The sequence below is a fragment of the Rhinoraja longicauda genome, chromosome 23 (genome assembly GCF_053455715.1).
Source record: "Rhinoraja longicauda isolate Sanriku21f chromosome 23, sRhiLon1.1, whole genome shotgun sequence".
Taxonomy (NCBI): domain Eukaryota; kingdom Metazoa; phylum Chordata; class Chondrichthyes; order Rajiformes; family Arhynchobatidae; genus Rhinoraja; species Rhinoraja longicauda.
In genome coordinates this window covers 21,500,237-21,516,332 of record NC_135975.1, presented here as the reverse complement: position 1 = coordinate 21,516,332, position 16,096 = coordinate 21,500,237, and the positions used below count along the sequence as shown (strand labels likewise).

The 16,096-nt window shown below is 43.1% G+C and overlaps 1 protein-coding gene across 2 annotated transcripts in view; it reads right to left on the bottom strand.

The window, feature by feature from the left end:
- celsr1a (cadherin EGF LAG seven-pass G-type receptor 1a) overlaps positions 1-16,096 on the bottom strand; it is a 286,490-nt gene that overhangs the window by 133,402 nt on the left and 136,992 nt on the right. For both annotated transcript variants that reach the window (XM_078419812.1, XM_078419813.1), the window contains exon 3: positions 8,054-8,692. In XM_078419812.1, the coding sequence (XP_078275938.1) occupies positions 8,054-8,692 (639 nt within the window). The remainder of the gene's footprint in view (positions 1-8,053; positions 8,693-16,096) is intronic.

The window sequence follows — 16,096 nt, the reverse complement described above, 5'->3', positions numbered from 1 at the left end:
CTCTCGGAATCACAAATCTTGGAATTCTCTCACCCAGAGAGCTATGAAGACAGAATCATTGATGGATATTTGAACAAGTAGGTAGTCAAGACGTTGTACAGTGGTGCTGAGTGGTAGAGTAGGTGCAAAGGGAACTGGGCTGACCTTGCTCCTGTTTCTTATGTTCTTATGTTAAGTTCTCAAATCCCCATTGGCACACAGCAGTTACGAAGAGAGAAACAAAATTAACTTTATAGGTAATGGCCCCTCATTAGAAATGGAGACACTAATTGGAAAGGATGGTTATCCGAAATGCAATGTGTCTGGCCATATCCCTCCAAACCTGCCCTATCCATGTACCTGTCTAACTGTTTCTTAAACGTTGGGATAGTTCCAGCCTCAACGACCTCCTTTGGACCTGGTTCAGAAGATCAGATGCTGTTTCTTAAGCCGACATTGGGCTTTAATGTAACAGCAAAAAAGCCAAAAGGCAGAAAGGTTTGAAGGGGAATTTGATGGAGGATTAATATGACAGGTAAATGGACACGCAGGTTCACACTTGTGGATTGAATGGAGGTGCTCGGCAAATTGGTCAGGACGACCACATCCTGAACGCCAAATAAAACACACTAAATTAGAAGTAATGTCAGTAAATTACAGCTTTCCCTGGAAAGAGTGTTTCAGCCCTTGTATGTTAGGTAAGGAAGAGGTAAAAGGAAAACTATTGCAACTACTATGGTCACAGAAGAGGAGTGAGCGCTGGTGTAGGCCAGAGGGGTGAAAGGTCAGCACAAGGTGAACTCTATCCTTGCTCTGGCTGGGAGGAGAGGGGCGAGAGAGAGAAAATCGCAGGAAATGGAACCAAGATAGTGGAGAAAATGCCAACAATAATGGAAGGGAAGCCAAGATTAAGAAAAAAAAAAAGACATTTCAGAAACACAGATATGGGGAGTAATTAAGACCTATTTTCTTTCCCATGGGAAGCATTAACAGCTTACAGATTCAACCAGTTGTCTGGTTCAGTACAACGTGTACAAGCCTTACTTTGATACTGTCATCCCAGATTCACTGTGAACTTGAACTGGAACTTGATCAGATCTGGAAGTCACAGCAGTTCCAGAGGTAAATATCAAATTACTGTACAATCCAATTGTCAAGCGCTCAGAACCATTTGGTTGGCAAAAAGAAACACTCACATGAAGACAGGTCGACTATCATCGCCTGGAGATATTACACATAATTGGTTTATGAAAACAACAGCATGAAAGAAGAACTAAGTAATTACTGAACACAGGAAGCAGAGAGTACACTGTATATGGTGCTTGTGAGGATGGAAAGATTGGAGATACTTTTACAGAGGGTGTTTTGATATTCTACCCCAGCATAATGGGGAAATAAATTATCAAACAGATGACTGATAAAGATCTGATTTTTTTCCCCCTGCCAACAGTAAATTTAAACAATGCAACATAATTTTTTTTGCAATGTTGGGAGTCTTGTTGTACCTTCATTTTGTTGCTTTCCCCGTTTAAAAATATCAAAAAGGTCACTAAAAGCTGATTACAATTGTTATCTCCAGTGAAAGATAAATGGCGGCACAGTGGCACAGCTGGCAGAGGTGTTTAGAGCTGCTGTCTCACAGCCTTGGAGACCCGGGTTTGACCCTGACCACAAGTGCTGCCACACAACGCCACACTGCGCCATTTATCTTTGGAGTGTGGACTTTGCACCTTCTCCCTGTGATCACATGGATGCTCCGATTTCCTCCCATATTTAATTGGCTGCTGTAAATTGCCCCTCGTGTGTAGCGAGTGGATGTGAAAGTGGGGTAACATAGAACTAGTGTGAATGGGTGATGGATGGTCGGTGGGCTGTCGGGCCTATTTCTATGCTGTATCTCTAAATAAATGAAAACTGAATTTCAACTGTTCAAACTCTCACCAACAACATAGTATGGAAGAATAAAGGGTAGGCCATTTAGAACTGAGAAGAGGAAAAACTTTTTCAGTCAGAGAGTTGTGAATATGTGGTATTCTCTGCCTCAGAAGACAGTGGAGGCCAATTCTCTGAATGCATTCAAGACAGAGCTAGATAGAGCTCTTAAGGATAGCGGAGTCAGGGGGTATGGGGAGAAGGCAGGAACGGGGTACTGATTGAGAATGATCAGCCATGATCACATTGAATGGCATTGCTGGCTCGAAGGGCCGAATGGCCTCCTCCTGCACCTATTGTCTATTGTCTATTATCTTTAACCCAGAATGGTAACAGTACTTCCCCGGAGTTTTAACATTGGTATTTTAGAATTTTTCTCAACTTTTATATTCTAGACACCTCCTGCCATAAATTCCTACATTCTACAGGTATTCTTGTAAAAGTGCATTCACTTGAACTATTGCTTCAAACTCCTGAATCTTTAATAATAACATCTTTATTTCAGCAAATTTCTCTGCAGCACTTCCTCCTCATTGGGAAAATCAAATGCAGGCTAGGTGATTCTTTGCCAAATGTTTGTAAATCGAATCATAACCTCACTCATGTTTATCACTTCTCCCCCAGTCCTAAACCGCCTCGCTACCTTTCGTCTTGCTCAATGTCAAAAACATTGCATCCTCCTTTTGGCTACTGCGCGAGTTTTGTTGCAAACTCTAATTTCCAATACCAGCTCAGCCTGCTCACCATTTTCTTGTCAGGTTCTCCCATTAGCATTCCACTTCTGCCTTCTATTTCAATGTATTTTCCAAAACCATTTTATATGATTTAGCATCAATCAATACTTTATATTTCCTTTAAACCAAAACAGAACACTAACATGGTTTTCAAACTTCATGCTGTTTCTTCCCAGTAGCAGGTACATGAACAGAACAACATGGACCAAAGCCCGCGGCCTCTACTCCATACGAGATCGATCCTATGTGCTTGCCAAGTTCCTCTCTTGCTTTCAGGCTATTTTCCAACTTACAAACTTTGGCACATCTCTGCTTCATTCACTGACCCTGTTAGTGCATTTTTCAGCTTTGACCATAGTTTAATGAACATTTTCCCAGCTCCCTCTCCCAAGGCTCCTGTACATAATATTAATATCTAAATATATATTCTTGACCTGTCAGAAGAATTTTTGTTTCTTTTAATGCTTTATCTTTTTACCCTTCCAACCCAATATCGGACACCCCCAATTATTATTTCAAACTCCCCTCTGCAATAATAAAGGATGTTCCATGGCCCCTGCGTCATCCCACAGTGCGGATCTCAAAGCTGCATTTGTTTTCCGACTAAATCTAAAATAAATGTTTGCTTTATTTCAACTTTAGTTTTTTGCACGCTTGCAATATATCCCAGCTTTCCGAGGGAATTCTTTTCAAGGTGTTTGCCCAATCACTCAATCTATAACCCGTTGCAGAATTACAATGTCCTCACCTTAACATACCCTTCTACCAATTTTCGTTATCAGCAGAAATCTTCAAAATCTTATATTTCTTTCTTCCATGAAGACGTCCATTGAGACTATCATGTCTCTGCCGTCTCTCTATTCTTCGTCAATGCAACACATCATCACATTTAAAACAAAGCCTTATCAATTTGTAGCTTCCTTTTGATTTCTAAATTACTTACCATGCCTTGTGCTTTAATATCAGCTGGAAATTTAGGACACCACTTACTCTTTCCCTTGATTCAAAGCACTGATGGATGTCATAAACAAAGGTAGGCCCAGAACTAAACAGACTGAGTTTTAATGACCAACTACTCTTGTGTAGCTCTCTTAGATATGACTCATTCCCCTCTCTCCAAACCAGTCTGTTGCTAACTGTGAATATTCTTTACCCTTCTCAATTAGTCACAAAAGTGGTCAGTTGTTCAAAGCCTTCTGAAACACTAAATGCCACTGCATTTTCCCAATTGAACTTGCCCATGTTCAGTTGTTAAAAGTTGAAAATCGATGCATATGCATCCATGGCATTAATTCATCCACCATATCTGTCAGTTGAAAAAAAAACTCCTAACATGTTTTCACACAATATTCCTTACTTCAATCTATGGGGCAGTATTTAATGTTGCACATGGACATGCAAGTTAGGAGTAGTGTTAGGACACAGCCATTCCAGCCTGCTGTACTATTTAATAAGAAAAGTGCTTATCTGACTGTAACTAAGTCTATACCCTGTAGTAATCTTTTCTCCATTGCTGATCAAGAATATATATAGCTCTGCCTTAAAAAGACAATGTTATACAGGTAGTTCTGTTTTAACACAATAGGTATGTTCCCCAGAGACCTTGCGTTATAGGAAATTGCATTAGACAATTGTGTCAATGGGGAAGTAGGCCATTGTGTTCCACTTTGGTCTTTTATTCATTCCATCTCATCTTATTTCAACCATTCCAGGATTTATTTGTTGCTTAATACCTCTCTATTTTGTATATGTTGACATAAAGCACACGTTGGAAATATTCTGGCCAACTTCCCTTCGAATTCATCCAACTTGCAATTCTCTCTATTGGTCAGACAGTAACCAATTCCCTTTATTATTTAAAAAAACATGCTGGAGTAACTCAGCAGGTCAGGCAGCATCTCTGGAGGACGTGGATCGGTTCAGTGGCATGGTGACACAGTGGTAAACTTGCCGCCTTCCAGCGCCAGAGACCCGGGTTCAATCCTGACTACGGGTGCTGTATGTCCGGAGTTTGTACGTTCTCCTTGTAACCGTGTGGGTTTTCACCAGGTGCTCCAGTTTGCTCTCACACTCCAAAGACATACAGGTTTGTAGGTTAATTGGCTCCGGGAAAAAATGTAAATTGTAGGGCAGTCCCAGTGTACAGGGATCGCTGATCGGCATGCACTCGGTGGGCCGAAGGGCCTGTTTCCGCACTGTATCTCTAAAACTAAAGGTGACGTTTCAGGTCAAGACCCTCCTTCAGACTCTCTTTACTAACGTTCCTGTTCAATGCCTAATTAACACCCTCATTTTATTTTTAGATTTCTTAACAAAGAACCTCATGCCTCTAAATTCTATCCTTCCTCTTCGGCATCCATTTGTTTTTAAACTTTTCAGCATGTCTATTTCATTCACTTGCCTGTTCTCACATCCTCTATTTATTTCATTTAGCCCTGCTAAAAGCATCTTAGACTTCCTTTTCAAATTTGCTAATTGTTTTGTTAGATGTTGGCGGAGGTTTTGGCAAATTTCCAGCCCCCTGTTTTCATAAACTCGCATGGTAACAGGGTACAAATTGAGTCACAGTTCCCTGAATTAACATGAACAAGCTGATATGGTCGAGACTGGGAAAGACATTGTACTTCAGTACCAGGAGTTTAGATCCCTGGTTCCAATCCATGCATCACAATGAGACATCTGTTGAACGATCTCTAAATTAGCATGTCAAGTAAAAGTGTAAATGAATTACTTGGTCTATAATGACATGATCTGGCTGTAACCCAAACAGGATGAAATATTCCACTTCTTAATTTCAATGGTTCAATGCTAGTTTATATCACATGTACCTAGGATTCAACTGTTTATTACAGGCGTATTTACCAATGATGAAAGCCCACTTGAATGACCTTGTCACAGAATAAAATGATAATTGATGAATTATTCATTGATGAAATATGAATCGGTGAATTGGGTGGTGCAGCGGTAGAGTTCCTGCCTTAAAGTGCCAGAGACCTGGGTTCGATCCTGACTACAGGTGCTGTCTGTACGGAGTTTGTGCGTTCTCCCCGTGATCGCGTGGGTGTTCTCCAGGTGCGCCGGTTTCCTCCCACACTCCAAAGACGTAGAGGTTTGTAGGCTAATTGGCTTGGTAAAATTGTAAATTGTTCCTCGTGTGTGGAGGATAGTGTTAATGTGTGGGGATCGCTGGTCGGCATGGACCCGGTGGGCTTCCGTGCAGTATCTCCAAACTAAACGAAATTAAACTAAAACTAAGTTAGTGTGCAGCCTATAGATAGTTGTTCCCTCAGACTGCCAAAGGGGAAAGCGTTGCCAAGGTCTTCCTCAACTGCCTCCTCCCCAGTGGCTGAGGAGCAGCTCCCTGAATCCAGATGTGTAGCTTCCGCCCGTCTAGCGGTAGAGTGGACATCATCTACATTGCATGTCATCTCTAAGTGAGCTGCAGGGGAGCAAAGTCAACCATTAAGATGGACTGGGACATATGTTTCTCAACTACCCACTTTCCCACTCTGCTCTCACCGACCTCACCAGCAATCTCAAAACATACAGGAGGAAGTCCATGGGACCGCCTAACAAGAAGAACTATGTGAAATAGTATACAGCGATGTAAAGCGAGAAGTTACCACTGCGCCATCCACCCGCGCACAAAGACCTCCGTCAAATTGCAGGAGGAGGAAGATTCTACCTGGAAGACACTTTAATTGTGTTCCATGCTAAGAAAAGTCATTTTTTTATCTTCTGAAAAGAACTTAAACAATACAAATTAATTTCTCTGAGTAGGTGTGCTATCCACACTTGGATTGGAACATTTGATTGGTACAGGGCCCTAGTGAGACCGCACCTGGAGTACTGTGTGCAGTTTTGGTCTCCAAATTTGAGGAAGGATATTTTTGCTATTGAGGGCGTGCAGCGTAGGTTTACTAGGTTAATTCCCGGAATGGCGGGACTATCATATGTTGAAAGACTGGAGCGACTAGGCTTGTATACACTGGAATTTAGAAGGATGAGAGGAGATCTTATCGAAACGTGTAAGATTATTAAGGGGTTGGACACGTTAGAGGCAGGAAACATGTTCCCAATGTTGGGGGAGTCCAGAACAAGGGGCCACAGTTTAAGAATAAGGGGTAGGCCATTTAGAACTGAGATGAGGAAAAACTTTTCAGTCAGAGAGTTGTGAATCTGTGGAATTCTCTCCCTCAGAAGGCAGTGGAGGCCAATTCTCTGAATGCATTCAAGAGAGAGCTAGATAGAGCTCTTAAGGATAGCGGAGTCAGGGGGTATGGGGAGAAGGCAGGAACGGGGTACTGATTGAGAATGATCAGCCATGATCACATTGAATGGCGGTGCTGGCTCGAAGGGCTGAATGGCCTCCTCCTGCACCTATTGTCTATTGTCTAAGAGGGTGGCACTAAACAGATGGGATTTGAGAATACTGCAGTTTTTATTCTCTAGCATATTGCCAGCCTCGACTATTCAAGAAAATAATAGAAGACAGCAACAAAGCCGTACCTTGTCATCTCGATTTGGATACATGGGATGAAACAGTGTTGAATACATTCTTTCTGTACTGTACTGTACATCACTAAAGTTCCTCCACATTATAGTTCATGATATTTACAGCACACTTGACTCAACATGGAATTTAACAATTCTTGATCATGATAACATTCCCAAAACAGCACATGCCATTTGTAATTTTGCTATCATTTTCAGTTCCTCTGGACCCATTATTGTTCTTTTACATCTTATTATCATGGACTTTTTCCCCTACATCACCAATTTGTCAATTAATCACTCTTGGTTCTATCGTTACAATCCTTGCCTTGTGTTCTTACCACAATCATCTTCTCAGAGTGCCTTTCTCACAGCTTCATTATTTATTTAAACCCTTCAAATTTGTTTGAATCAATGAAAGATCACCAGTTTAGTTTAGAGATATAGTGCGGAAACAGGCCCTTCGGCCCACCATGTCTGCGCCGACCAGCGATCCCCACACACTAATACTATCCTCTGCATACTAAATTTACAATTTTACCAAGCTAATTAACCAGCAAACCTGTACGTCTTTGGAGTGTGGGAGGAAACCGGAGATCCTGGGGAAAACCCACGCAGGTCATGGGAGAACGTACAAACTCCGCACAGCCTGCACCCATAGTCAGGATCGAACCCGGGTCCCTGGTGCTGTTTGGCAGCAACACTACCATTGCGCCACTGTGCCTTCCAAGCTAAACCGTTGTTTTCATCTCCACAGATTCTGCCTGGCCTGCAGAGTATTTCCAGCTTCATCTAACTGTCCGCATCAGTGGTTTCTTGTGTCTCTCATCTACAAAGTACTTTTTGTGTTAAACCACAGTCTCCAAAAACAGAATAAATAAATAAACTTGAACTAAAACACCCAAGCTGCTTACCTGTATAATCGTGGCGGCATTCACAGTTGTAGCCTCCCTCCCTACTGCGGCACAGACCATGATTACCACAGGGGTTGGAATAACAGAGATCAATTTCTGTTTCACAATAATCCCCAGTAAATCCTGGAGGACATCGGCACCGTAGCCCATTGATGGGATGAATGGGTCGGAATAAGACTGTGTTGGATGAAATGAAAGGAGCAGAACTGTCGAACTTCAACACGGAGACACACTTCATGTAGTTCTCGCAGGGCTCCCTCAGGCAGATATTGTCATCAAAGGGGAGGACCCTCTGGGTGGAGATGGTGGTCAGAAGTGTCCGGTTGAGGTAAATCTGTTCCTGCAGATCCTCTGAAGGAAAATATTGGTTTCGAACCCCTCCTGGCAGCAGTGCAGAGAAACTCACGTTCAGAATGTTTGCACTGACATCCGTGTCGTTCTGGATATTAAAAATAAAGATGTCATCTTTGGTGGTGGACAACACAGCAGCAACTCCTTCCACAAAGAGCGACAGCAGTGGGGACAGAAACCTGTCCTGGGACATGTTTTCCAAACGTACAGTGATGCTGTTTGTCAGCATGTCTTCAGTAATGATGGTGACTCTCAGAGTACAGAGTGCAGAAATAACGTGAAGACCATCTGAAGGGGGAGAAAAAGAGAAACCATCACAATCTGACACAGTTGATCCTGTTCATGTCATGTATAAAGTAGTGATGTACGAGAATCTAGCTGCACTTCAAAACAACGATTGAGTTACACGGGGTAAAGCACACTGGCGTTAACAGGTAACTGAATTAACCATCTTATGCTTCAGGGTCCGGATTCAGCTCGGAGAAGGCAGGAGGGAAAATAAAATCTGTGCAAAGAACAAAATGATCACCTCACAAAGAGCAAAGTTATGTTAAAATATCAGAAAACCAAGGAAAGTTGGGAGCATTTCAGTTCTGTTCTGCCATTCATTCAACAAGATTGTGGTTGATCTTCAACCATAAACACCATTTTACTAGCATGCCCCGTTTCCTGCAATCCCTCTCATATCCAGGAATTGATCTCTGATTCATATATAATCAAAGACAGCCTCCACAGCCCTCTGGATCAGAGTATTCCAAGAATCAATACCCACTCCACTGAAGCAATTCTCCTTCATTTTTATCATAAACAAAATAATTTCAAAATATTACCCCACTTTTGCAGATTAAAAATTACTAAGATGCAGATGGGTGATTTTTCATTCAATGTTACAATGTAGTAGCTTCTGACAAATATACAGCACCCTAACAAAACTTTTACTTAATCATTCCGCTTTATATAATGCATACTCGAAATCAGACAGAAACCAATACCCATTTCACAAAAAAAGTGCTGGAGTAACTCAGCAAGTCAGGCTTACTGACATTTACTATCAACCTCACACAGTTATCTTGAAGGCATCCTCCCACCATGCCTCTTTGATTTCTACATAAGATTCCAACATCACCAGTACCTTGTGTCGCCATCCTGTTACTCTTTGTAGATCAGGGTTGGGATACATGTTTGCAGTAGCTGGACAATTGCCCCTGGATTGTCTGTGCTATTCCCATCCACCGAGATTCTCAGTTTCAATGGATTTGGCCTACAAGGCTGAAGGTAGTCACCTGTGAGACAGGTTAGATAATCAAAGCCGACTCAAGAGCGGGACATGGGATGTGATCACTCATAACAATCTCACAATAAGTAGTGCAGAGACATCCAATACAAAAGGAGAAAATAAAAGCTCTGATCTTTTATTTGAGGCAGCACAGCGCAGTGGTAGAGATGCAGCGCCAGAGACCCGGGTTCGATCCCGACTACGGGTGCTGTCTGTACGGATTTGTACGTTCTCCCCGTGACCGCGTGGGTTTTCTCTGAGATCTTCGGTTTCCTCCCACACTCCAAAGATGTACAGGTATGTAAATTGGCTTGGTGTATATGTAAATGTAAATTGTCCCTAGTGTGTGTAGGTTAGTGTAAATGTGTGGGGATCGCTGGTCAGTGCGGACTCGGTGGGCTGAAGGGCCTGTTTCCATGCTGTATCTCTAAACTAAATTAAACTAATCTGAATTTATCACATCAATGCAGCAAGGGGCAGTGGCAGGTCGGATCGATACAGTTCTTGGAAGCAGGGCGCCCAGGATACTTCAACTGCTTTGACCTTTCTGTCTTCCACACAAAATGGGTGGAAGTGATGGCTGGCTGGCAAAGCAGAAGCAGACCTTCGGGCAGCAAGAGACACCAACACAAACAAATGAAGGTGTTCAGGAGGGTTTTAGAGATCAGGAGAGTGGAGAGGTCAAAGGGGAGCTAGTGCAGGCATTCCCAATCCAAGTGCAGCCAAATGAAAACTATCAATTTGGCCACAGACCTCGCAATAACATTCTGTTGTGACAATTCCACAGCCATACTTTACAGTTCTGTCTTAAAGCAACTATCTCTTGAAAAACATTTAAGTTGCTCATAAAAACCCAGTGAACATAAATCCAACCGAAATCATATATTTAAGTAAATAACAACGCCTCGGCTAGATACACATGAAAACTACCACCAGACTTTAAATTGTGTTGTGTAGAAGCATAATTAGGAAATTGCCTGTGCATGTCAATGAAAATAGATCAGAACAGTCTGGTACTCTCCCCTTCTGAATTCAGCAACTTTTGTTCCAAAACACATTTTTCTAAACAGATTGGGCCCAGAAAGCCATTCAGTTAACTATATTCTTTTAAAATTATTTCCAAATGTTTGTGCACTGTGCATTTCTCTTATTATCTTGAACAGTGGGAGTGCCAAACAGATCCCATTTCATCATATTCGTACAAGTAACTAGGCAACTTCAGCATGGGCACACAGGCAAGTAATGCCTCACCACCTGGCGTCTTGCAACAATTATCAACATTATATTGGCTCACATATCAAAAGGTTCTTTCCAGACTAGGCTGCTAATTTTTTTTCGTTCTCAGTTGATAAGCCTGAAGTTTCGTGACACTCACTAAAGCTGAGTAATAGTAAGTAATGCCAATCTGTTTGGAATCCAATGGACTGTGAAAGCTCTAAAGAGCAACAATAGGTCATAAACATTGTGCTTTAAGGGAATCAGAAAAATAAACTTGCAAGTAATAATATATATAGCAGCAGGTGTGTACGTTAAAAAAAATAATGCTATAAATAAAATTGTGGATGCACAAGAGATGGAAAATCTATAAGAGGAGAAAGAAACGTATTCAAAGAATATTTTATATCCACGTTCAGATTGGCAAGTAGTTGACATATCGACAAAAAGTCTTCTTTAAAGCACAAAGTAACACCTAAACGTCTGCAGCTCCACATTGAACACTCCATGTCCAACACAAAAACACTGGAAAATCTGATATTCCACAATGCAGGAATTTGCCATGTGATCCAAAGGAAGTTTGAACAATTCCGCTCGACAGTCACGCGACATTGTCAGTCAATTATCACGAAAAAGGCCAAGTTCCAAGACCAAGATTATGCATGTGAAATGGAAGCAATGCGGTCTTTGCACGTGGCGCTCATGACCATTTTGGTCATGGGCCAGCCGCATCAAACCTCAGTGAGGCCCAAGACCTAGTCCAGACATCTGAGGGAAGAGAGATCGAGTTCTGAAGCTGGGTCTACTGGTCAGACTGCTGGGAGTGAGAGCCTTCAGTCTGATGTGAGATTAGCGGGTGGGCAAATTGGGGAAAGTACGAAATCCAACAGGGGTCCAATTCGGCAGCAGGGCTGTGGAAACATGATTCTCATTTGCACTTGCCCGGTATATTCCCTTTATATTACAGGTATAACAGGTATAACAGAGCTTTATTTGTCGTTCGGTACCGAAGTACCGAACGAAACTACATAGCAGTCATAGAAAAAAAACAAAAGAACACAAGACACATAACCCCAACACAAACGTCCATCACAGTGACTCCAAACACCCCCTCACTGTGATGGAGGCAACAAAACTTCCACTCTCTTCCCCACGCCCACGGACAGACAGCTCGTCCCCGACCGACCCGCACAGTCCCCGCACCGGGGGCTGAAACGTCTCGCGGCCGAACCGGGCGATGAAAGGCCCGCGACCAAGCCTTGCGCAGCTAAGTCCCGTGGTCGAGCCGCACCGAGCGATGTCAAGTCCCGCAGCCGAGCCGCACCAGCGGTGAAAAGTCCCGCAGCCGAGCCGCACCGGGCGATGTAAAGCCCCGCGGCCGAGCCGCACCGGGCGATGTTAAGTCCCGCAGCCGAGCCGCACCAGCGATGTAAAGCCCCGCAGCCGAGCTGCACCGGGCGGTGTTAAGTCCCGCAGCCGAGTTGCACCGGGCGGTGTTAAGTCCCGCAGCCGAGCTGCACCGGGCGGTGTTAAGTCCAGCAGCCGAGTTGCACCGGGCGGTGTTAAGCCCCGCAGCCGAGCTGCACCGGGCACTGTTAAGTCCAGCGGCCAAGCCGCACCGGGGGATGTAAAGTCCAGCGGCCAAGCCGCACCGGGGGATGTTAGGCCCCGCAGCCGAGCCGCACCCCGCGCCGTGAGGAAGAGAAAAGTTCCCCCCCCCCCCCCCACACCCACCCACACCACCACCCCCTCCCACACATACACAACCAAAAAAAAATATATAAAAACCATCCCAACACCGACACACAACAAAAAAAGGAAAAAAAAAGACGGACAGACTGCTAGTCAGCCGCTGCCGTTAGGCGCCGCCATCACAGGACAGTGTGGGTCAATTTTCTTGGCAACACTTCAAGGCATCAGTACAGAGAACAACAACATTTGTTGTATACAACAAAGAAACTTCTAAACCTGAAGTTTAGGGGTCTGAAGAAGGGTCTCGAACCAAAACATCATTCCTTCTCTCCTGAGATGCTGCCTGACCCGCTGAGTTACTCCAGCATTTTGTGCATAAATACCTTCGATTTGTACCAGCATCTGCAGTTATTTTCTTACACTAAAGAAACTTCTAATCCTGGGAAACTGCAGATGCTGGAAATCTAAAATAAAAACAGAAGGGTCTTCAACCTGAAATGTTAACTCTGTTTCTCTTCTCACAAACGCAGCCTGAGCTGCTGAATATTTGTAGAATTTTTCTTCTTTTATTTTGTCATTTGTCATGTATCTGACATGGAAATCATGAAAGGAATTACTAGTCAAATTTTCAGAATTATAGGGAAAAGGTTGGAAATGGTCATAACGACATTTCACATTATTTTTCTTCAAACACAAGAAAAACGACATAGATTGCGCCTTGTTATCAACCTGTGGGGTATTGTGCCTTCAGTTATCTGAAGGGTGAAAATGACGTGAGCCTCGTAAAATACTCATGTTTTATCTGTTGCAAACCGCTTCTAATCCATCATAAAGATAGCTTTAGTATCAAATGAGCTCTAAACTGCACCTTTCAATGCCAATAATACACAAGTTGCCTGCAAATGCCAGTCATTGGCAACTGTAAACAGCTTATCAATTATCTTAGCAAACAATATTCTCTGGTGATGCCAAGTGATGCTCACAAATGTATCACAGATCATTTTTTTCTCAGTTCGGTTGACTAATCCGTCGTGGTTGATCCACATCGCTGAAGAGTTTGAAAGAAATTATAGCAATGCTGGAATGTTTCTGGACATGGAAATTATTAACGTGGACACAAAGCAAGAAGTAAACCCAATTTCCCAATCAAATATTTTCACCCCATATTGCCTTGACAATTTAAAATTATGTACCAATCTGAGCAGCAAATATTGCAACAATCACACAAACATTGTGTTATCTACTGATAGGTCAAAGAGTGTAGGAGGAAAGTGGAGCACCCGAGGAAAGCCCATGTGGTCATGGGGAGAACGTACAAACGCCGTGCAGACAGCACCCATGGTCAGGACTGAACCCGGGTCTCTAGTGCTGCAAGGCAGCAATTCTTCCGCTGAGCCACTGTGCCGCCCACACTTCAAAATGTTCTGCTCACAGAACACCAATAATATGACTAGTTTGATGGCTTACATCAGAAAGACAAAAATGGCACCAGACATAACCAAGTGGTTGTAAAGTGAATCATTTCCAAATACATTTGAGCTCTAGATTTTCTTCACAAACACCTGAAGAGTCCAACTCTTAAATGTTTTTTATTTGTCCTAATCATTCATCTCTTTTGGCATCTTGACAATTGATGTACAGAGATGATCCCTTAATGTGTTTACTTATATTGGAGTCCTAATTAACCTCCTGTCCCCCCCCACCCGGACCAAACTCAGATCCTGGGGGACAGGGCTTTCTCCATCGCTGCTCCCACCCTCTGGAACTCACTACCTCAAACCATCAGAGACTCCCCCTCACTCACCACATTCAAAACATCACTGAAGTCTCACCTTTTCAACACTGCCTTCAACCTCTGACCGTCACCTCACCTCCAGATTCAGGGACAGTTTCTTCCCAGTTGTTACCAGGCTACTGAATCATCCTACCACAACCAGAGAGCAGTCCTGAACTACTATCTACCTCATAGGTGATCCTTGGACGATCTTTGATCGGACTTTACTGGCTTTACCTTGCACTAAACATTATTCCCTTATCATGTATCTTCTATACACTGTAAATAGCTCGATTGTAATCATGTATTGTCTTTCCGCTGACTGGTTAGCACACAAAAGCTTTTCACTGTACCTCGTGACACTAAACTAAACTGAAATGAACTAAACTGAATTAGTTCATGCCAAGATGCCCCATCTAAATTTGTCCCATTTGGCTGCATTTCACCCATATCCCTCTGCTATCTCATAACCTATCCCATCCATGTACCTGTCCAAATGTCTTGTAACTGTTGTTATTTTTATTTTTTTTAAAAAAATTTTTTACAATAGGTGCAGGAGTAGGCCATTCAGCCCTTCGAGCCAGCACCGCCATTCAATGCGATCATGGCTGATCACTCTCAATCAGTACCCCGTTCCTGCCTTCTCCCCATACCCCCTCACTCCGCTATCCTTAAGAGCTCTATCCAGCTCTCTCTTGAAAGCATCCAACGAACTGGCCTCCACTGCCTTCTGAGGCAGAGAATTCCACACCTTCACCACTCTCTGACTGAAAAAGTTCTTCCTCATCTCCGTTCTAAATGGCCTACCCCTTATTCTTAAACTGTGGCCCCTTGTTCTGGACTCCCCCAACATTGGGAACATGTTTCCTGCCTCTAATGTGTCCAATCCCCTAATTATCTTATATGTTTCAATAAGATCCCCCCTCATCCTTCTAAATTCCAGTGTATACAAGACCTACCTCAACCACTTCTACTGACACCTTGTCCATATACATATCACTCTCTGTGGAGAAATAGTTGCCCCTTAGTTTCTTATTAAATCTTTCCTCTCTCACCTTAAACCTATGCTATTTAGTTCTTTATTAACCAACCATGGGAAGAAGACTGCGTGCATTCATCCCATCAATGGCCATTAAATATGCAAATGATAAATTAAGAGACAGTACAGTGCAGCTAAGGACCTTCTACAACACGGTGGTTGCATCGGACATTTTCTATAGAGTGGTCTGCTGGAGCAGCAGCATCTCAGCGGCGGAAGAGAAGACACTCGACAAGCTGGTCAGGAAGGCCAGCTCTGTCCTGGGTTGCCCCCTCGACTCAGTGCAGGTGGTGGGAGAGAGGAGGATGATGGCAAAGTTAACATCGCTGCTGGACAATGACTCCCACCCCATGCAGGACACTGTCACTGCACTGAGTAACTCCTTTAGTGACAGACTCCTTCACCCCAAGTGCATGAAGGAGAGATATAGGAGGTCCTTCCTTCCTGCTGCTGTGAGATTTCACAACCAGCACTGCTCCCAGCAAACGAGTCAACAATAACAGCTAAGAACACACAGAAAACTGATGACAATTTATGTATCTGTTATTTATAATGAATGATCTCTTGCTCTCTTGCTATCCACTTTGCTGCTGTAACACTGTAAATTTCCCCGGTGTGGGACGAATAAAGGAATATATTATATTATTATTATTATTATTATTATTAATAATTTGTTGGATATGAGTACTTCAGTAG